This window comes from Cetorhinus maximus, chromosome 15 (assembly GCF_964194155.1).
Source record: "Cetorhinus maximus chromosome 15, sCetMax3.hap1.1, whole genome shotgun sequence".
NCBI classification, from domain to species: domain Eukaryota; kingdom Metazoa; phylum Chordata; class Chondrichthyes; order Lamniformes; family Cetorhinidae; genus Cetorhinus; species Cetorhinus maximus.
Window position 1 is genome coordinate 26,134,679 of NC_135893.1, and position 23,959 is coordinate 26,158,637.

Genomic DNA, 23,959 nt, shown 5'->3' on the forward strand with positions numbered 1-23,959 from the left:
ACCAGGTTGGGCTCTGAGCCTGTGCTGATTTAGCTGACCTCAGTCCGGCCAGGGGGATGGGGCCCACTAATTTGGCATGTTTTCTCAGTAAGCGTGCCACTGCTGTGTGTAGGACTGAGCCATAGAGACCAGGTTTGATCCAGTGTCATTGCTGAGTTGGCTGGACTCTCTCTACAGCCGATCACAAGGTCTAGGTTGTAAACCCTGTTAAACAACAAAATTGACCAGGGTTGCCATTCCTGCTTCAGTGTGTGCGTCTCTTCATGTAGATGCCTAGTGAGCTTCAAGTCACACTCAGCTGTGATGCCATTCATGGATGAATAGCCTCTGGCATTCATTCACAAGTGAAGAATAGTTAGTTTCAAAAGTGAAGAATTGTCAGCTTAGATCAGGAGCCTGCTGAACTTGTACTCCAATGAGGGTCACTATCTCCAACTAAAGGGAAAAGCAAAATAAATTCTGATTAAAAAGGGTTGTTGGTGCCCTTATCACTCATATGAATCCCAGGTTGGGAACAGCGCCAATAAGATTAGGAAGAACAATTTTTTTCAGGGTTTCTATGAATTGATTTCCACACAGTAATTGCACCCAGACAGCAGGATGCTTCTGTTCGATTGTTGTGGTGTGCAGTGTTCTGACCGATTCCAAAGTCGAATTCAGTCTAAATGAAAATGGGAGGAGATGTAAATCGGGCTGCTGCCTTGCTATCACCCACTGAACACTACCGCACAAAGTCAATGTCTATGTTAATTGATGCAAAATTCTGAATGGTCTTAACCCATAACAGTAAGGGCACATTAGATTGCTTTGGAACATTTCACCTGGCTGCAGTTATTTACACCAGTCACACATTAATGATGTGAAACAGCAAAAGCACATTCATGGTCTGACACTAGACCATGACAAAATTCATATTCATATATATTCAATCTCTTATCTGGCATTGAATGACAGGAACCAATTTACAAAGTTCCTGCATATTGACACCTGGAGGGGTAGAATCTGGCATTAGCACCAGGCGTTGTTAAACTAACTAATTTCCCAAGAACAAATCCCCTACAGAGTGATGAAAACACCTTTGCTGCCCACGTTGGTCAGAGCATTGCTTGCTTTCACTTTATCAGCAAATGCCATCTTGTAGGACATTAATTATTTTAGCTGAGTGTTGGCATTATCTGGCGTAGACCAGGAACACATTAGGCTTTGTGGTTATGGTTGTCTATCACTGCCACTAAGAGCTGTTGGAAGAACTCACTGTGCAAGAGAAAAGAAATCCACTGTCGTATCTAGCTTTACAGTCGCTCCCGCCAAGTCAGGAGGACTTAAACAGAAGCTTAATTGTTACCCCCAGTCTACTGTCAGGTGAAGATGGGCGAAACATTCATATTTAAATATTCCAAGAGAGACCCACTTCTGCCTGTCACAAAATATATCTCAAGCTCCAGAGTCTGTGCTGTAATTGGCCTATTTACGTGGCTGACTTTCCTCTCCACCTCTTTGGCATAATTTCCAGGTCTTTCCCATTCACCCAAGTCAGCAAGCTGGCAAAATGTCCTTAACTCTTTCCCAACACCAACCACACCCCCCGCCCCCCCCAACACCCCACCTCGCCCCATTTTCTCTACCACTGCCTGTCATTGTCTGTATCTTCTTCTGTCAGACTTGGAAGCTGCTCATTCGACAGGTTTTTAACGCAAAGCCTTGTCGTTGAGCTGCTGTGTGGAGTTGAGATTAATTGGCCCATCTGTCTGACCTCTCCAATCATAACCTGCCACCTTTACTGAGTATGTGATAATTGGGTAGTGGTGACGTGGCAATGGAATTAAACTCAAGCTTGACAAAACTGGCAGCGGGGCAGTGTGATTAGTTTTTGGTTGGTCTAGCAAGAGCTGGCAAAAACCCAATGGGCCAAAGAGCCTCTTTCTATGCTGTAATATTCTACATTTTTTTGGTCGCACTTGCTTGAGGGAATGTTGCCCTCAATGAAACAAGATTAATTTATTTCTATTCCTTTTTTACTCAATTACTTGTTTATTAGAAAGTATTTTTGGAACAGTTACTTATGCACTTTTGGGAGTTCATCCAGTTTAACCTGACAGCAAGCAGTTGCACGATGGGGACTTCCAGTTTTCTTGTGTGGCTGGGTTCCCCAAAACGCTGGATGCAACAGAAGGTGTGAACATAGCGTTGTGAAGCCCTACAGTTAACCCCATCAACTTTCTGAATAAAATAGAACACGTATCCCCAAAATCCAGACAGCGCATGACCCGATGCATAGGATCCTTCATGTAAATGCCAGATTTGGTCAAAGATACCGGGATGCTTTCATCCGCAGGGATTCAGCCCCCCTCTGTGCTTCTCCAGGTAGATGATGAAATAAATGGCTGGCTTGTGGGTAACCAAACCAACCATTGCTACCATGGATAGTGACCCCTCTATCAGTTGCAAGAACAGCAGCTGAGGAGTGCACCAGTGAGGCACATGCCTCGATCAGAGTTCTTATTGAGAGGACAGTAGAGATCTTAAAAGAGGCACATTCGCTGCCTTATTGGTCAAGGAGGAGCTCTTCAATTACCCTTCTTGCTCCTGGTCAATTTTGATCTTTTTGTACCAGGAGATGCAGAGGCTAATTTACAGGGCCCCTATTGCTGTGGGGCTGAGGTTAACAAATTCAATTCCTAAACTATGGGTTTAAATTGGAGGACAATCCCTCGACACTTGTGAACTGTGTTGTTGCCTCTGGCCTATGCAGTATCCCTGAGCTGTCACTAGGTGGCAGTATCTGCCCTAAGCTGAGAACTCAGGGACGAAGCAATAATCATATAATTTAAACCCCAAAGTGCGACAGTTGCACTTGTTTGGTTTATATTTTGATGATTCAGACTATTTAAAGGAGGATGAACAAGTCTTTGATAACCTTGAGACGCAATCCTGAGCCGTTTGTTTTCACTGTCAGGTGCGGCTATTTTTATTGAAACAGCTTTGCTGCCTTCAGTTTTGAGCACCTGATATGATATTATAGGGAGCTATTGATTGTAACTAAACCTGTCAGGCCTCTGGGGCTCATTCACCCAATGCCCCAGATTTCTGACCGTGAAACTTTCCTTTATTTCCCCTTTTGCTGATCCTAGTGGGATTCCTGTTAAGAGAAAGAAATAGCTTGCATTTATATAGCGACCCTAGGATGCCCCGAAACACTTTACAGCCAATGAGGTGCTGTGAAAGTGGGGCGAGCAGCTTCCTGCCTGCTCCCCCATGAGTCTGCATCGTGAGCTGCGCGCATGCATAATTAATTAGGCGTGGAGTGCACGATTGCGCGTAACGGCCTGCCCCTCTCATCGGCAGGGAACAGCGCGAATTCCCACTCCCGCCATGGAACTTATGGCGGGAGGGGAAAATTCCAGCCGTAGCCACTATTACAACGTAGGAAAAGTAGCAGCCAATTTGTTCACAGTAAAGTTTCACATTTAGCCGTGTGACAACAACCAGATAATCTGATGTTGGCCAGGGCGCCAAGGAGAACTCTCCTGCTCTTGTTATAAGATAGTGCTATGGGATTTTTTATGCCCACCTGAGAGGGCTGATAAGGCCTCATCCAAAGGATGGCATCTCCAGCAATGCAGGACTCTTACCGTACTGTACTGTCAGCCTACATTATGTACTTATATCTCAAGGGTGAGAGTTGAGCCCACAACATTCTGACTCAGCATAAAGAGCATTGTCGCTGAACCACCTCTGTGACCTGAAGCGTGCCAGTCTAGAAGTGTCTGCCATGTCTCAGCTGGTCACACTCTTGTATCTGAACCGCGAGGTTCTGGGTTCAATTCCCACTCCAGGCATTGAGCGCAAAATTCAAGGCCAATGCCCAGGTGCTGAGAGGGTGCTGCATTGTTGGAGATGCTGTCTTTTAGATCCGAATTTCTCTCAGGTGGACATGAAAGATCCCATTACACTGCTTTGCAGAAGAGCAGGGGAGTTATCTGTCAATGGTTATCTCTCATCAAAATCATAAAACAGATTATGTGGTCATTATCACGTTGTTTGAGGGAGTTTGCTGTGTGCACATTGGCTGCCATGCATCCTCTACGTTACAGCAGTGACTACACTTCTGTAAAATGCTTTGACACATCTGGTGGCCGTTAAAAATGCTGTATAAATGCAAGTCTTTCTTTTTATGGTGGGTGCTGAATAAAACAGCATTCCACAATGAAAGACAATGTCACTGGGTGAAAGGGCAGGTTTCATTGGGTGAAGGCTAATTGTCACTGTGCATCACTTCATGAAAGACTGGGTGAGGAATTGGGTGTCATTTAGTGAGAGATTAGGCGTCATTGGGTTAAAAAGGCTGGGTGTCACTGCCTGTAGTGGGAGCTGAATTGAATATCCTTTGGCAAGTGATGTCTCATGGCATGCAAGTGCTACTTGAAGGACTAGGTGCCACCTCTGTGGATGTTGTTGGTTGTCAATGGGCTGAAGCCGGACATCACTGGTGAGGGGTTGGCTTTGACTGCAAGCAGCGGTATTGCTGTGCAATGGTGTGAATTGCAGGGCTAGACTCAGGCTTTACTCACAATGTCAGGAAGCATCTAAGAGATTACACACACCTCTGCACCCAAACCTCTTACTTGTTCCTAGATATCAGAGTACAGCTGGTGAGGTTTAATCTGCTTTTCAAGAACTTTTCAAAAGCACCTCAGCAAGATCTAACCAGCTAAGTGCATCATCTATTGTGCAGAAAGTATCATCGTCAGTCTCAGAGGAAAAACAACAGCGTCCGAACAGCTGATCTCCACATCCACCTTTAAATGGATGAAGGCTTAATAATCACACCTTCCATTGTTCTCCTAGATACCCTCAGCCTGACAACAGTCCTGGCAGATTTATTAAATGAGGCAACTAATGCAGGTGTATTTAAGGGGCAGCTAAATGCATATATGAGGAGACTGAAATAGAAGGATATGCTGATAGGTGGAGGTGATTTAAGGGGGAGCATGAAAGCCAGCATGGAGCTGTTGGGCTGAATGGCCTGTTTTGGTGCTATAAAATCAACATTCACTCAATAGCAGTCTCCGCCTTTGTGCAGCAGAGGAGGAGTCGCCCAGATTTACAGATGGTGACCTTCTACTGATCCGAGTCCACACTCACTGACTTTAATTCAAACTCATGTCTCCGCTTGATGCAGCGATGGAGGCGCATCCTCGGAACGGTACTTCAAGTATCATTTCCACGCAGTGCAGTGTAACAGAAACCTCATCGGAAAACAAGGCACAACCATATATACAGACCTGGGGAGATGGGAACATTGGGGGCAGTAACAGGAAAGGCTAACATGGGCCAATTCAGAGAGATTTGGCACAACCTCCTCATTCCCCAATGGTTATGTCCTGACTTCAACTATGACAACTTGCATTTATATAGCACCTTTAATGTACTAAAATGTCCCAGGGCACCTCACAAGAGCATTCTCAAGCAATATGTGACACCGAACCACATAAGGACAGGTGACTGCTGAAAGCTCATGGTTAAAGAGATCAAATTAAAGGAGTGTCTTAAAGGAAGAGAGAGCGAGACAGAGAGGCGGGAGGGAATTCCGGATCTAAGGGCGTTGGCAGCTCAGGGCACGGCCACCAATGGTGGAGCAATGTAAGTAGGGGATGCACAAAAGGACAGAATATGCAAAGTGCAGGAATCTCGGAGAGTAAAATCCAGAGAGATGTAAAGTAGACTGCTAACTTGCTATCACCTGTTTTATACTATCGGAGGAAGTCAAGATCTGCCCCAGTGTGTTTAACAGTCGTGATCAGAGCTATCAGCTCTGTGACACTGCCATGTGTTGGGATTCATAGGAGATTACTCAGATTTCATAGCCACTTGTCAAATGGCATTTTCATTATAAAATGTCAGACTGTCAGATAGCCTAAGTGTTTGACAGATATGCTACAAAGCCTGTTGCGAACACAAGGCCAATCCCTGCCCAAGAGTGAGCATCTCTAACATAATATTCTGAGTCCCATCACTATAAAACAAAAGAAAGTAATTAAAAATCAATAGATGCAGAGTTAATTTGAATATATTGGCAGACAGAGAACCTGCTTGAGTTTCCATCATTAAAAGGTCACGGTTTATTTTAATACTCTCCAGTGACAGGGAGAGATTTGTGTTGTTGCTAAGTGTACACAAAACTAATTTTTCAGTCAGTGGCACTCTTGCCTCTTGAGTCAGAAGGTTTCTAGTTCAAGCCTCGATCACTCCAGAGAATTGGGGCAGGATTTTCCGGGCATCGGGTGGGCGGGCCCAGGAATGGCCGGGAAATGGCCCGCCGTCTGCGATTGGCCCCCCGATCGTGATTTCACGCTGGCCGGCCAATTAAAGGCCAGCCAGCATGAAAGGCGCGCTGAGGAGCTCAGCGCTGCCGGAGTCGGGGCGGGAGGAGGGTGAGCGCAAAAGCCTGTGCATGTGCAGGGAGGAGCGCGCCCCGAAAACTCCCTGAAGGCAGGGAGCTGAAGATGTGTACAAACAGGATTAAAGATTTTAAAAATGAGAGAAACATGTCCCCGCATATGAGTCAGTCACATGAACTGGGTCAAATAAAAAATGAGGTCTAAAAAATTTTTACTCCTTTTGAGTTGCTGCTGGAAACCTCATCCCGCCCGTGGTTGAGGCTTCATAAAAAATCCAAAGGCCCGCCTGGCCGAATCGCCCACCTGCCAACCGTAAGGTTGGACGGGCAGCGAAAAATCGCTTTCAATTAGTTGATTAAGGGCCGTAATAGGCCTCATAATTGTTGGCGGGTGTGTTGCCGACTCTCACGCGTGCCCGCCGGCCGAAACATCGTGTGAGTGCGCGGTGACGTCAAGACACTCGCCTGGTGTCATCGTGGCTATTTTACTCCCGATTGGGTCGGGTGCGCGCCTGCCCATGGGATGTAAAATCCTGCCCCGTGAGCACCAAATCTAGGCTGATGCTTTAGTCACCAGCCTTTACGGTGAGATATTAAATGGAGGCCTATCTGCAAGTTAAAGTGGTACAGGCGGAAGCTAACAATCCTATGTAAGTCAAGGAGATTTCCAGGTACACTAGCCAACATTCCTTCTCTAAACTAACACCATAAAAACCGGATTAACTGGCCATTTATCTCATGATTTATGAGAGGTTATTGTATACAAATTGACTGCTGCACTTGCCGAAGTAACAATGGTGGTTTTGCATCAAAAATAATTAGTTTGTTGCGAAGTGCTCTGGGACATTCTGAGAATGTGATAAGGAGTCAATAACACAAGCTCTTTCTGCTTTCTCTTTTAAACAATCTGGGTTTTTATAAACTGCTCAATGCTTTGATTCTCTGGGGCTTTTATAAATAATTCCTTTTGAATCTTAGCCTAATGTTTTTCAGAGCGTAGGGATAGTTGCCTCTCTCTTGCCATGCTGCCTGACTACTGCCATGTTATCTTGTGATATCAACACTTCCTTTGTGAAGGTCTTTGTGCCTCAGTTGGTTGCATGCCTGCCTCCAAACCAGAAGCTCCAGGTTCAAGTCCCACTCCAGGGGTAGAACCTTACCTATGTCGGGTGGGACGGGCACGGAGCTGTTCACTGCCTGTGATAGGCTGTGCGCCGCCAGTTTACGCGGGCGGGTCAATTAAGGCCCACCCAGTGTAATGCGCGGCCGGTAGCGCTCAGTGCTACCTGTGCGGGCGGGGGGAGGAGGGAGAGTTGGGGCCTGCGCATGTGCACGAAAGAGCGCAGCAATCTCCCTGAGGCACGGAGCTGCCTCAGAGATTTTAAGTTGATAATAAAGCTTTTCAATAAATGAACTAAAAAAATTATTTAAACATGTCCCCTCATGTGACATGAGGGGACTCGTTTGAGCATTTTGCAAAATTTATTTATTAATTTTATAAAACCTTCAGGAAACCTCATCCCGCCCGTGGGTGATGTTTCCTGAAAAACGCGAAGGCCGGTTAGGCTCTTCGCCTGCCCACCAGGTCAGGTCAGATCCAGGTCAGGTTAGATCCAGGTCAGGTCAATTCCAGGTCAGATCCAGGTCAGATTAGATCCAGATCAGATCCAGGTCAGGTTAGATCCAGGTCAGATTTGATCCAGGTCAGGTTAGATGGCGGACTGGCTGTAGAGCATAAGCACTGACATATGCCTGTTGGGCTGAATGGCCTGTTTCAGTACTGTAAAATCTGTCTAGGTGTTGTTGCTATCTCTGTCTTTGTGCAATGGAGGTGGAATTGTGCAGATTTACAGATGGTGACTTTATCTCCTTCTGTTGAGCCCACACTCCCTGCCTATATTTAAAGCTCATGGCTCACTTGTTGCAGTTACTGAAGAGTACATCATTTCCTGCCCAGTTATCTTGGGAATTTTTAAAAATTCTGCATTGCTGCCTAGGCCAGCATTTATTGTCCTCCCTAATTGCCCTTGAGAAGATGGTGGTGAGTCACCATCTTGCAGTTCATGTGGTATAGATACACCCAGAGTCCTGTTAGGAAAAGAGTTCCAGGTTTTTGACCCAGCAACAGTGAATGAACGCCGATATAGTTCCAAGTCAGGATGATGTGTGGCTTGGAAGGGAACTTGCAAGTGGTGACCTTCCAGAAAATGTTCACATCAGTTTTACATTCAAATGTGCTCAATGTTCTCAAAAACAATCCGTGATCATTTAACATCAAATTTTCTAATTTGGAATGAGTTTTTCACACAGTCAACAGTGCTTTGCCATCTTTGATATCAAATGTGACCAGGAACATCAAAGACGCTCAAAGATAAAAGGTGATCAAAGGCGTCAAATACACTCAAAGGCATCAAGTATACCCAAAGGCATCAAATGCACTCATTGACGTCAAATATGATCAGCATCCTGCATTGAAAAACACAAGGAAATTAATTATTTGAATAATATCTGAATTTGTTAAGCTTTTTCATTTAGTCCAAAAAACCTTTCCACTATACAAGTTTAAAGGCACCATATGATCCAGAAAGGCCCAGAACCCCATCAGTTCTTAATTAATTTTATTAATTCATTAATTGCCATCCTGGGAAGAAAACATGCACGATGCAGGACGATTGGTTCCCTTCATCCCTGCCTTCGCGATCTGCTCTCAGCATTACCTGGCTCTTCCCCCCACAGCTCCTGATCTCCTCTTGGTGGCGCAGTCCTCCCCGCCTGACAACTCCGTCCTCTACTCCTCATAGTCTCAGGCCTACACCAGCACTGCATCCCCTCCCAAAATTCTTGGACCTACACCAGCACCCCCAGCGTAGGACCTACACCAACCACCATGGTCTCAACCTACACCGACATTCTCCCACCACCACCCCTCACCTCAGTCTTGGGCCTACACCCAGCCCCCACTCCTCCAGTCTCGGCCTACACCACACCCCTCCCCTTCCCTCTCCACCCCCAGTCTCAGGCCTGCACCCACTGCCAAACCTCGGGACCTCTTGCCGAAACTTGCAGTCTGCCTTCACTGCCACCAAACCTTGGGGCCTCTTCCCCTGATGATTGTCTCCATCCCTTGATGACTCTCTTGCCCCCCACCTGACTTCTGAACACTCACCCCTTTCCTGTCACCATTGTTGGTCCACAGCTGCTGGAAAGCCACAGCGGAGGTCTTCCACTGTCACTTCTGGTTCTGGCTGGGCCTGCGGCCTGAGCCCTCCAGGTGGGTTGGGGAGGTAAGGTGGCGGGGAGGAAGTGGTGGGGGGAAAAGAGGGGATAAAGGGGGGGAGGAGATAGGCGGAGGAGTGGCGGAGTGGGGGAAGGGGGAGGAGATAAGAGAGAGGATGGAGGGGGGGAAGAGGGTGGAGGAGAGAAAGGGGGAGGGGAAAGAGCGATGGAGAAGAGAGAGGGGAGGAAATGGGGCAGAGGGGGAGGAGAGAGGGCAGGAGAGGGAGGAGGTGGGTGAAGAGGGAGGGGGGAGATGGGGGAGATGGGGGAAGCTGCAATCTCGGGGCGATGGGAGAAAATTGCTCCGGGGGGGGATTTAGTGGGGGAGACAACTGCTGCAACCCAGGGGTGGGGGCGGTGGGGGAGAGTAGGGAGGGGGCAGGGATGTGCTACACTAGTTATAGGTTATGAAGAAAAACATAAAACTAGCTTGTCAAAACATATATGTTGAAACAGAATCTGCCTTTTCTAAAGTTAGCTCAGCATTAGGATGTTTGAAGCTATAGAAATTCAGGAATATGGGGAACAAACTCAGGTCAGTTTTGGTGTCAGAATGCTTAAGGTAAGAGATTTTGCTAATCACAAATGTTTAAGCCTGCCATTTGATGGCAATGAATGTAACTGATGTTGGTTGATTGCTACTTGCAATGTCAAATAATAGCTAAATGGTTGCTTCTGAGCACAATTGATGTCAAATGAGTGCAAATGAATACAACTGAGCACAAATGCTGTCAAAATTTTCTGGTGGTGATGTTCCCATGTATCTGCAGCCCTTGTCCTTCTAGGTGGTAGAGATCGTGGGTTTGGAAGGTGCTGTTGATGGCACCTTGGTGAGTTGCTGCAGTGCATCTTGCAGATGGTGAACACTGTTGCTGCTGTGTGTTGGTGCTGGAGGGAGTGAATATTGAAGGTGGTGGGGTGCCAATCAAGTGTCTGCTTTGTCCTGGGTGGCATTGAGCTTCTTGAGTGCTGTGGGGGCTGCACTCATCCAGGCAAGTGGAGAGTATTCCATCACACTCCTGATTGTGCCTTGTAGATGGTGGACAGGCTTTGGGAGTCAGGAGGTGAGTTACTCACCACAGGATTCCTAGCCTCTGACCTGCTCTTGTAACCACAGTATTTATATGGCTAGTCCAGTTCAGTTTCTGGTCGATGGTAACCCCCAGGATGTTGATAGCTATGTTGAATGGAATGCCAGTGTGGAGTAACTAATTACTGAAATTTCAACTGAAAACAAGGCACAACCATGTATAAAGACTTGGGGAGGGCAGAGCATTGGGGGCAGTTCCAGGATTCAGCATGGGAAGGACAGTCTAACATGGGCCAATTCAGAGAGATTTGGCATGGTCTCTCGATCATTCCCCTGATGTCCTGACTTCAACAACAAAGATAACTGGCATTTGTATAGCACCCTTAATGTACTAAAACACCCCAAGTCACTTCACAGGAGAGTTATCAAACAAGGTTTTACACTGAAGTACATAAGAAAATATTAGGACAGTGACCAAATGCTTGGCAAAGAGGTAGGTTTTAAGGAATGTCTTAAAGGAGCAGAGAGGTGTTGAATGGTTTAGAAAGGTATTTCCGTAGGCCCCCAGGCAGCTGGAGGCATGGCCACCAATGTTGGAATGATTTAACTTGGGGACGTTCAAGAGGTCAAACGGGAGTGCAGAGTTCCTGGAGGATTTTAATGGAACTAAAATTCCAAAGGGAGGTAAAATAGACTGCTGACTCACTGTTACCCATCTTATACTATTGAACAAAGTCAAGAGCTATCCTGGTGTGTTTAAACAGTCAAGTTCAGAGACATCAGCTCTGTGACACTGCCATCTGTTGGGATTCATAGACGATTACTCAGATTTCATAGCCACTTGTCAAATGGCATTTTCATGATAAAATGTCAGACTGTCAGATAGCCTAAGTATAGGGTTGGAGGAGACTTGTGTAGAGCATAAAGACCAGCACAGCCCAGTTAGCCTGAATGGCCTACTTCTGCACTGTAAATTCTGTGTAAAGGAATAATGTGGGCCGCTGCCACCAACTCAGGACCTACCTGCTTGCCCACTGGCTCATTCTGCAAGGTACTGATATGGCACTGATACAGTACTGCTCCAGAGCCTGGGAGCGACAGCGGGGGGGTGTCTGCTCACTAGCAGCATGATTGCCCCTTGCACACCTGGAGTTAAAAATTTTCCCCAGTTTCTGCCTTTGCTTTTTCTGAGAGGTTACTAAAGCGTTGTATGAGCATTAATTTTTATTTATTCCATTCTGCCCAACACCACTTCTCAATAAGTGCTAAGATAAATACAGGGAAGGGAGGCTACACTTGAGTAGCTTGGTATAAAGAAAAATGTCTTTTTCTTTCCACGATGGCCCATTGTGGAGAGGAATTCATGGGAACTGGAGTAGGCCATTCAGTCCCTCGAGGCTGATCTACACCTTAACTTCATTTACCTGCCTATGGGTAGTAGCACATTGTTTTATGTGATGTGCCTGAATGCAAATTGTGTTCATTTGCTTCCAACTGAACAAAAACAGGCTTGTGAAACTTTTTCTATTCTTCCTGTCTCATTTTGAATTGCAACTTCAAAGCAGAACATTGGGCTGCCTCCCACAGGATTTCTTTCCATTGCAGCTAGTTATTTATTTTTGAACATTATGTTTGCTTGAAGCAGAGTAAGTGCAGCAGAATGTTTAATCTACTCTTAGAGGCCTGCATTGTAAGCTTGACTAACTGGCATTTATATCTAATCCAGTTTCAGTTGCTGGAGATGCCAACAATCTGGGTAATAGAGGTTTCAGTGCACGAGAAACAGTTCACATCATTCTACTTACACGGTGTGCGTGCGTGTGTGTAGGGTGGGGAATCAGAAATTTGGACAAGTGTGCTGGATCCTGTGCTGTGCCTGGTCAACATTGTGTTTTCAGTGAAATATACAGCACAGAAGGGGTTATTCAGCCCATTGTACCTCTGCTAGCTCTTTGAAAGAGTTATCCAATTAGTCCAATTGCCCTCTTCTTTCCTGATATCCCAGAAAATCTTTCTTTTTCGCGTATATATCCAATTCCTTTTGAAAGTTACTTTTGATTCTGCTCCCACTAACCTCTCAGACATTATCAGCAAAAAAATATTCTCCCCATCTCCCCTCTGGTTCTTTTGTCATTAATCTTAACTTTGTGTCCTCTGGTTACCAACCCTCCTGCCAGTGAAAATGATTTTCCTTACTTACTGTCTCAAAACCCTTCATGATTTTGAACACCTCTATTATATCTGTCCTTTACCTTCCCGGCTCTGGAGAACAAGCCCCAGCTTCTCCAGTCTCTCCACATTAACTGAAGTCCCTCGTTCCTGGTACCATTCTGGTAAATCTCTTCTGCACCCTCTCCAAAGCCTTGATGACTTTCCTAAATGGTGGTACCCAGAAATGGATCTATTACTCCAGACTCCTGAACGGCACTGATTTTTTCTGAGATAAGTTTCCACAGATGTCAAAAGCCTTCAGTTCGTTGGTCAAGTGGCCCTTCACTATGTGTGAGCCTACACAGAGTGCGTTAATGAGCTGTTCAAATGGGGAGAGCATCACAAGCTTGATCCTGTTCTCATCCCAATTTCCACATAAACACCTATGTTTCCAGTGAGGGTTACTGGATAGGGATTAGGCATAAGATTCCTGCCCAATTTCTTCCTCTCTTTGTGCTCTCTGGGCTTATGAATGAAGAATGGGGTGTGGTATTGAAAGTAACCCACCTAATCCAGAGACAGCAACTCTGGGGAGGAAGACAAGGAAGAGTTTAAAGTTAAGGGAAAGTTGGAATTTGGGTAGAGACTTGGATGGAATTTATTGCTTTTCCAGTCAAACTCATTCCACACTACTGAAGGAGACCAATTTATTCCTATCCATTTATTTCCTAAGTGTTATTTAGAGATGTTTTCCCACTAAAAGTGCTAGTGTAGAGATATTACATTAATTGGGTGAGCCCTTCATGGTAGAAAGGCCATAAATCCAATCTGAGGTTCCCAGGTTGATGCTGTTGAGCAAGTTTTGTGTCTAGAGGGTGGTGGAGGGGAAGGGGTGTGTGGGGGAGGAGAGGAAAAACCAGATGGTATTGTCCTATTTGGTTGGTACTGCATGTTCCTGAGCAGAGGCTGTTGGCAGATGCCTGACAACAGCTTCGACACCATTGGAAGGAGAGGTGAATTGGTTGGAAGCTGAGCAAAAAACGTTATGGGAGTAAATTATAAAAAGTATTTTAAGTCACTTGGAAAAATCTGAGTCTGTGACAGGTAAAAACTCCACGGAATAACAGAAAAGAGAATTTTGGAATCTGTTGTCCTCTCGTCTTGAGAATTTTTATTAGATTGCATTAATATATGATTTCGAAGAGCAGTGAATTTTATCATCGACACATTCACCAGAAAATTGCAAATTAAATATTTTAAATCACATTTGTCACTGCAGGCTTCAATGAAAATGTCAAGTGGCATAAAGTGCAGTCTTACTCTAATTGTGTTCTTCCATCCCTAGACAGTGCAAATTGCCGCTGGCGAACATCCAGTGTAACATCACAAAACACTGGGAATTACACCTCAAATGTAAACGGGCTCATGAGTGACAGGAGTCTGATCCTGTCATTCATGAGCCCATTGATGGGAAACACTGTGGCCTCATTCAGTGAGGAAAGATTAGTGATGCTAATTTCCTGCAGGCACCTCTTAAACAATGTTTGTGTCATCAGATCTGAGTTATACTGCTGGCTCCACTTTACTCTCTGACCAGGCAAAGTTGGCACACACAAAACGCTGCAAAGTTTTGGTTACATTTTTAAGTCGGAGAGGAGCTGACAGGAACAGTTTTAATTTGTCAGGGATAAGCACTTCAAAAAAAGGCCAACTTAGCCTAAGCATTGACTTACAGTTGACCTGATAGTGGTCTATCAAACATTAAACGGTCAAACAGTGTTCCTGTTCATAAATGATTCCAGTTTAATAAACTGGGAAGATCCAGGGACAGGAGTTTACGTTGTGTAAGAAAGGAATGGATTGGGTGTTGGTGGGTCTTCATTATCTAGGGAGTAATGAGCATCTAGAATGTGCAGCTGGCTGCTGTGGAGGGTGCTGACTCGCTGTGTGTCTTCAAGAGGGAGCTGGACTGGCTCCTGACTGGAGCAGAGATCACATCATATAGAAGATAGTCGCTCATGGGATCTCTTGGACTGGTTTTGGTCATGAGAGGGGATCAAAAAGGAGATTTACGGGGTATGTTCCCCTTGTTGCTTTTGGGTGATATTTTCCTTCTCCTGGGTGATTGCATGGCTGTGGAGGTGGATGGTTATGAGGGGTGGGGGGAGGGCAGGGAGGGCTGGGATGTTTAGCCATGAGTGTCTAGCCATTGTAGGGTAGATTTAATGAACCAGCCAGCCTATACCTGCCACCATTTTGTATGTTTGCCAGATTCACTTAACACAGGTTGCACTACATGTCCAGCGTAGCTGAAATGGTTTAAAACCATTGAGTGTCAGACTGCCCAACTTTATTCCTGAGTTATAATACGTGGCTTATACCAGTATAAATCCAAAACCACCTCACATCAATGCACATTGTGTGGTATCATTGGCCTGAAAACTTCCAGTGTATTGTGAGGCTTACTAAAATAACAAGCTGAGTATGAAACTAGATGATTGAATGCATATATATTATTAAATATAATTGAGAATACGTGCTAATAAGACCTAGTGGTAATTTTAACAACATATATCACATTGTCAGGCTGTCCAATTTGGAATTTGGTGTCCGTTTGACACTGGCATTGGCACCGATTGCCAAGTTAGAATCAAATAGAGGGTAAAGCAGGCAGGGGAATGACATCCTGGTTTGAGTTTGGGTGTTTGCCTTCCTGGCGATGAAGGTTAATTGAAAATCTAATGGGGTAATTTTTAAGGTTCTGTCAGCAGTTAGGATCGAAGGTGCACAGAAGTCAGGATCAGTTTGTCCAAGAAAGCATTCCCAAGATAGCAGATTAGCTTTCCTTGGACTGTGATACAAAGACTTACAAAAGACTAATCCCCTCTATATGTATATTGACACACATACATGTAAGGTGACCCTCCCACCCCATCCCTTTCATTCCCCAGTCAAAAAACAGAGTCTATGAAGTAAGTATAGGATATGCCCCATCTGTCACTGCTGTCCCCCAGAGTGGGAGATTTGATTTAAAATTCTTCTGCCACATATTCACAGGTAGAAAGCAGGCCACTTTGAGCAGGAGAGGTGAGATTCTGAACATTTTTCGAAGCTCCCTGAAAGTTTCCATCTGAAATGGTGGAGCAGTTGTGGGGGATGCACATGCAGACTCTTGATATTGCAGACCCAGCATGGAAGAAAACTGAGACATTGTGCCCAGGTTCATACTCCTGGTTGGAGAAGCTGAGCACTGGGAACACAGTCTAAAATTACCCTCATACGGTAAAGCATTGTATGTAGGATTTAGATCCTGAAGCATTAGCTTGAATACAGGTGGTAGCCTATAAAACATTGTTTAAAACTTCTCTCTTTCAGTTCTCTGCCTGAAGGTAGGTCCTTGGTGATTATTCGCTGAACCATAGCAAAGTGCCATGATTTTTGCTACGGATAGGGTAAGGAGGCAGGCTCCAAATCTACCCGATCAGCTGGAATGGGAAAATCAAACCCTGTGCTGTTGGCATTAAGCTGATTCACACACTAGCCGTCTAGCCAATTGAGCTAACCAGCCCCCCTTATAGTAATAAAGCCAGACAATAAAATTTTGACATAACTTAACATGAAGGTTGAAGGGTACTTTATAAGCTTTTTAAAATCATTTAAACTATGTTTTTCTCCCTGTCCCTTTCTCTCTTATACATTTGCACAGATCTCATTCAGCCATGGAGCTGGCCTGTATTTAGACAAAAGGGGCATGTTTGTTCTATGGCAAGAAGACCTTTGTCACTTGGTTCACCTTCTCCCCATTGAGGAGTTAGCAGTGGGCATCATACGAAGCAGCCTGGTGAATTACTGCAATAAAAAATCTTCAACCTACTCTGTCTTCTGGAAACATTGATCCTTCTTTGAGATAGGCTGTCATGGATATGGGCTTGCATCTCTGACATCACACCTACCCCTAGGGGGAGGGGGAGGTGGTGTAGCGGTATTGTCACTGGGTGGGTTTGAATCTATTTCTGGATTACCAGTCCAGAGACCCAGGATAATGCTCTGGGGACCTGGGTTTAAATCCCACCATGGCAGATGGTGGAGTTTGAATTCAGTAAAAATCTGGAATTAAAAGTCTAATGATGACCATTGTCAATTGTTGTAAAAACTCATCTGGTTCATTAATGTCCTTTAGGGAAGGAAATCTGCTGGCCTGCATGTGACTCCAGATTGTCAATAATGGAGTTGACACTTAAATGCCATCTCTAGGATGATTAGAGATGGCCAATAAATGCTGGCCTAGCCAGTGATGCCCCCATCCTGTCAAATGAATAGAAAAAAACTTGGCTGTCAAAGCATGGAAAGTCAGCAACCAAGGGCTCTTTGACCAGAAGAGGCATTACAGCTGAGCCTGATTTCATTCAGTGTTCACTCATGATTACTGCTCAAAGGAGTGGACGTGCTAGTCCCACCGAAGCTGGCAACCCCTCGGAGGATCAACCTTCCTTGAATACAACACTTAGCTACTCATTCCTTTCACCCACTGAGCTATATGTGATGCCCAGCATTGTGAACATTGACTGTTCACCTAGATTTCTTCATAAGATTGTGCTCAATCCTAGGGATGGTTGGGATAGATTAGGGACATAATTACTGAGGGGCTTTGAGTGGCAGTGCAGAGAGATCCACAACTAGAATAGTTTCATCTAAATGGCTGATAGAGACTTTCCTAGAGGCAAACATCCCTTGAATAGGAGGAGAGAAAGAGAATCAGACATTATGTTATGAGTACACCAACATCAAACAATATCAAACAGTTTTAGAAACTATTTTCATCTGAAGTGAGGATTTTCAATAGAAATTTTAAACACCAGGCCCTCTGAGGTGTTTACACTTGAGTCTGTAATGAGTCTCTTTCTGGCAGCGTAAGTACAAAGGGAAAGAGGATTCCCTTCGCTCCAGGAAGGGTAGTGCCATCTTCTGCTCTAAAATAAGGCGATACTTCGTGAGCTACAAATTGCATCAGGAACTGCTTATTTATGCAATAAATAGTGTCATTCATGACAACACATTGAAATGGTGCCAGCTTGCAGAGCCTTTTGGTGGCACATTCTTCACCAATTTTGGTGATGATGTGATACCGGTACACACTGACGCCATAATGCTGGTTAATCTCAAATTTGTAGATAAAGTTTTTAACTGCTGCTATGTCGGTGGTCTTGTCCTTCCTGCTCATCATGGTGCAAACATTCCATGTATCCTCTCTGGCGTTGTACTTGAGAAGCTGATAGTAGAAGGTGCCCCTGGTCACGTAAATCTCCCCATTGCATACAGTAGCTTTGTGCGTTATAGTAAAGGTTCCTTGTGGTAGGGGTGCAGTGAAGACCCACTTGTCTGTTCTAGGATCATATCTCTCTACTGTGGAAAGACACTCTCCCCCAATTGCATAAAGATACCCATCCAAAGCTACAAGCTTACAGTTGGGCCTGGCTTGATTGAGTGGACTTATCTCACTCCAAATGTTAGTAACTGGATTGTAGCAGAATACTTTATTGGAAAATTTGATTTCTTTGCCAGAGCCCTGACAACCAGCCACAACGAAAAGGTAATTAAACATGGTGCACAATGCACAATCTTTGGAGATTGATTCAACCGCCATGTTGACTAATGGATACCAAGAATCATTCTCTTCCTTGTAATAATAAAGCTTGTGATTGGTTTGAGAAGGTTTCTGTGGCCTGGCAGTGGATTGACCCTCTGTGTTGGGTTGAACTGTGGTCTTAGCCCAGACATTCTCTTGAACATCCACATCAGCTACCATCAAGTACGTTCTACCATACATCCTTCTCGTCAGGATCAATTCTCGCTCATCTGCTTTAAGTTGACCATAAATGTTCGGCTTCTTCAATACCTGTAAGTAATTGTCACTCATGACTTGATAAGCAACATCTTGCAGATCCTTTAAATCGTGTTTCTTTGCAACACATAGAATCTCATAACAATTCCCCAAATCCAAGCGGCACTTCATGATTTCAACAGTTGATTGATTGTTCAAAGGGATCTGAATAAAATTGGCTCTGGCAACAACTTCCACTGGGGTTTCCTTGCTGAGGTCTGGTTGGGACAAATACAATGAATCTACCAGAGAGCCCAAAGAACTGGAGCTAAGGTCATCAACAGAAGGAGCTCTAGAGTTTAGTTCACTAGAGTGACCTCCCTGTGAGCACTCCCTGGTTTCTGAGTGGAAGTCAATTAAAAATGCTGGGGTGTCTGCAATTGCTGAAATACTGTCTTTTCTGAGGACTGTTCTCTCCTCCATTATAGTTTTGATGGCAGACTTGGTTGAACAAGAAGGTGCCTCAGAAGAAATGTTGGAAGCCTTTGGATAGTCAGGAGGACTTGAGTCAGACTCAGAGGAGTCAACTACTTTTGTTTTGACAGTCATGCTCTGAGAGGGCACTATATTGCCCGGATGTGAATCCAAGGAACAATACATATTTGGCTGGTCTCTTGCCTGGTACTGGAAAGCCGGGATTTTGAGGTTGTCGACATCAAGAGAAGCTGGATCTTTTGTAATTTGAGTAATAGAACAAGTGTTACTTCTATCCCTATATTCTTTCCCTTCAGATGCCATTTCTGAAGTTGAAATGATCTTGTGATCAGATAGATTCACTTCCACACATAACTGTAAAACATTAAGCCCACCTTCAGATCCATTGCCAGCTTTGGCCTTTTCTTGTTTGACTTGATATGTAGATTGAACAGATGGAGTATTAGATCTTGGAATTTTGATTTCAGGGTATATGTTACAGGCACTGGAGACATCCTTATATTCTCCAGGACTTCCTGCTGTGTACTGCCTGTTGATGAAACCCTTGAGCATCTCATTTTCTGTGAGTTCAGTTGGCTGATTTTCCACAGGTTTATCCTGAATGCATTTACTTGCATCAGAAGCAGGTGAAATGAAATGATCTTGGGGAGTCTCAATAAAATTTGCAGACAGACTTATTTTGCTTGTGCCGTCGCCAGCACTCGGAACATCAAAGGAAAAATTATTCTGATCTAGCTGAGACTCCCTGTTGTCACAAACATCTAATTCTTGCTCAAAATGCGTTTGAGAACTGGTGTTGTTTGAGCAACCCTGCTTTGCGACTATTCTAATGTTTTCACTGCTTTTTCTGTCAGCCCTTGCTGACTCAGAGCTTTTATTGTTGAGATTCGGTTTATCACATTCCTCAGCTTGAAAGTTTTTGACAACACACTCACCATTAATTGAAGCTGTCGCGGTGTTTAGAGCAGGAGCTTTACATTGACGCTCTGTCACCCCTTTCATGGCCAGGCGGTTTCTCACCGGCTTGGATAAACCGAGTCGTCTGACCTTTGTCTTTTTCCGGTTGTTTTTGGCTATCCCTCTTCTGTTGTTCGGCTCATCTGTGGCCTGGAGATTCTCTGTTTCCTTGTCACGAACATTAGCTGTCTTATCCACTGACTGGGTTTTCAGGTCAGGTTCCTTGGAACACTGGTTTACAGTAATGTGCCTCGTTTGGTTACCGATGCTTCCCTCCTCACTCACTCTTTGCAAACTCAACAAAGGCTGGATATCTTGCTCTGTATCTTTGTTGTTCTTTTCCCCAGACTCTGATAACTCTTGACTGCCTGAATTTTCCAGAACTCGACTTTGGGCATTGACAGCTCTCAGTTTATAGTACCTGTATATTAAAGTCAGGGTGACCACCAAAGCAGCCGACACAATAGCTTTCCCCGCAAACTCCATTGTGAGCTGTCATGCCCCAAGACTCAGTAAACTACTTAATCATTGATGCCTGCTGCAAACCTACTCTTTCACAAATAGGTCGGCTATCAAATGTCGGTCTGCCACAAACCAGCTCACCTTATGCGCGTGTTACTGGGAAGGTGACCTTCACCTGTTTTAGGCAACAGGAGAAATCTGACACTGTATGCCTGGCCCCGTCTCCACTCTGCTAAATTAATGTGACAAGGAGGAGTTTTGTTGATTAGTAACTTGTAGGAACAATTCTCGGAACTCTGAGTTCATGCTGCTTGGTAACCGTGTCAAAATGAAAGGCTGCAATGAAAATATGTTGGCTGTAATAAAATGGGGAGGGAGGGTGTTAAGAAAGCACTGTTGATCTACTGTGGAAGCAATGAGAGAGATCCAGCTGATGGACATAATGTAAGATCTTTATTTAGATACGTTTGTCAATAGGAAACCTGAGATACCAATATACCTGTGAGATGAGAAAAAAGTAATTTGTTTCACCTCAGCAGGTATTTACCCTTCACGCACTTCTTGCTTATCTGTGCGGAGTAGGGAATAGATCACTCAGTGTGCAACAATTGATTTGCTGACTGTTTGGCATGGCAACGATTATTTGAGTATAACTGTAGGAAAATACTACTTATTCAGAAGGGTAAGAGTTAAGCAACACAAAAACAGGAATAGGCCATTCAGTCCCTTATACCTGTTCCGCCATTTAGTTAGAGTATGGCTGATCGATACCTCAACATTTTTTACTCACCTTAAGTCCATATTCCTTGATACCTGTACTCACAAAAATATATCTATTTCAGTTTTGAAAACTCCCATTGTCACAGAATTCATGGTCTTTTGGGGCAGAGAATTCCAGATTTCTACTACCTGTTGTGTAAAAAAGTGTTTCCTGATTTTCTTCTTAAATGACCGAGCTTCATCCTTAATTTAACCCCCTAGACCTTGAGATAATTCTGGTGAATCTGCACTGTACCTCCTCCAAGGTCAGCACAGCCTTTCTGAGGTGCGATGCTTCTGTATTCCAGATGGGCACTGTAAAACGTAAAGATCACTTCTTCCGCTTTATGTTCCAACCCATTGAGTTAAAGGCAAACATTCCATTGGCCTTTTTGACGATTGTTTGTACTTTTTTAATTACCTTTTGTATATTGTTACTCAATGTGCCATTTTACAGAGTTTCTGTTTATTCAGCAAAGCAAGGGTTACATTCTTGCAACTCTACAGGGTTTTGCTTATTCAGCTGGGTAAAGATTACTCACTCACTGTGTAACTGTACAGAGATATTCTTTGTTCAGCAGGGTAAAGGTAATGTCATGATTGTTCTGTCTGAGCCAGATCCTTTCCCTACTTAGTAGGAAAGTGGTTACACACCAATCTTTGGTGCAAATTTGATTATTTGCTGGCTATTAACAGTACATATAACTGCAAGAAAAAGATCAGGACTCCCCTTTATTTTTACACTTGATTGGTGCATTGAAAAGTTTTTGCAAGACTGCGAATCTGTCTATTCAACACAGCTCATGGACTCTGCACAATGACACCTGCTGCCTCTACTGGCCTATGTGAGTCTGAAGGACAAATCGAAATGTGTGAAGGAATAATTTTCCGCATGGTTGAACATGGTCCCGCATGGTCCCACCTGATGGAATAAAGCACCTCCCATCTTTTTTTTTTAATTCATGGGATGTGGGCATCAATGGCAAGGCCAGCACTTATTGTCCATCCCAAATTGTTGGTAGTTGTGAGCTGCTGTCTTGAATACCACTGAGTGACTTGCTAGGCCATTTTAGAGGGCAGTTAAGAACTTCATTCACATAAAGGCTAGTTTAGGTAAGGCTGGTAGGTTTACTTCCCTAGTGAGCCAGTTGGAGTTATAAAAAAAAGATCACCATTCCTGTCACTGGCGTTTTTATTCTAGGTATATTTAATTGATTGAATTTAAATTCCCCAGCTGCTGTGGTAAAATTGGAACTCATGTCTCTGTCTAGATCATTACCCAGGCCTCTGGATTACTAGTCCAGTAACATAACCGGTACGCTACCATCCCTGTGAAGGGGAAGGGACAAAGGCCCATATTTCGGGACAGTTCCAAGGTCTGCTGTACAGGTGGATGGGAAAGATTTCATGGCTGCATTTAAAGAAAGGACATCTTGTGGTGCAGATGGCAGTGTCCCTACCTCTGAGCTATATGCCCTGGGTTCAAGTCCCACTTCAAGGCTTGATGGCAATGGAAGGTGTGCTCATAATGTGGCCAAGCAGGCTGGTTAACAGCCTGTAAATCCTTCCCATGTGCCTGATGGCAGGCAGTAAGAATGGGAGAGTTTCCTGGGCAGCCTTTTTTCTTTGGAAAAATATATTTTATCCATAAAATATCTGAAAGAATAAAACATTTCAAAGTGGCAATCACAAAAAGTACAATCATACTCAAGTTTTCCACTTAGAACATGAGATGCTCCAGTACAATCGATTAACATTACGGACATTTCAACCTGGTCATTACAGACAGTGCAATGGTACTTAAGTTATCTGCATAGATCATGTTGTGCTCTGAGGTGCTTCAATACAATTGTGATACATGTAGTATTCACTGCATACATTCAATGTGAGTCATACAGCCCAAGAGGTTTATACAATTCCCAGCCCCTCGATGCACTATGGCAGAAAGGTCTTAGATATGACTTTTTCCCATTGCGCCTTTGCAGCAGCTGCCCCAAGCTTCAGTGCGTCCCTCAGCACATAGTCCTGGACATTGGAATGTGAGTTTCTTGGGGAGCCATACTGCAGAAGGCAATGGCAAACCACTGCAGTAGTTTGCCAAGCATAATCATGGATAAAGTCCATGGACACCAATGTCCCTTTTAGGGTATGGTACCTGAAGGAAGAGGAAGATCCAAAGGGAAAAAAAAATGTCCTGGCCAACATTATTCTCTCAAACAAGCAATGTGAGCAAAAAAAAATTGACATTTATCTCATTTGCTGTTTGTGAGATCTTTGCTGAATGAAAAATTTGCCTTTGTCACAATAGTCACTGCACTGTAAAAACAACACAGTCAGTGTTTTGGGATGTCCTGAGGAGGTGATAATGTGCTTTATAAATGCAAGCTGTTTCATCGTTTACCATCCTGCAGTTACTGTTGAAGATCCTCTGGCTGGTTTCAATGATAATTCTCCCATCATAGAATAGCTTTAGGAAATAAGCAGAGTGATGAACAAAGCCAGAGCAACACAAGACCGCAAATGAATAAAATTATAAATCTGTCTCATTTAAAAATTGAACAGAAGAACAGAATTTATTTAATAAGGCCACAGTTCTTGAACTGAGAAA

The 23,959-nt window shown here is 44.3% G+C and overlaps 1 protein-coding gene across 1 annotated transcript; it reads right to left on the reverse strand.

Annotated features, from left to right (window-relative positions):
- Positions 1-17,496: 17,496 nt before the first annotated feature.
- klhdc7a (kelch domain containing 7A) lies at positions 17,497-20,750 on the reverse strand. The gene has a single exon (XM_078558177.1). It carries the CDS (start codon positions 20,614-20,616, stop codon positions 17,731-17,733), a length of 2,886 nt encoding a protein of 961 aa, XP_078414303.1. The 5' UTR covers positions 20,617-20,750; the 3' UTR covers positions 17,497-17,730.
- Between the last annotated feature and the right edge of the window lie 3,209 nt (positions 20,751-23,959).

Coding starts and splice junctions, on each gene's coding strand:
- klhdc7a (XM_078558177.1), bottom strand. CDS start 20,616: ATGGAGTTTGCGGGGAAAGCTATTGTGTCGGCTGCTTTGGTGGTCACC.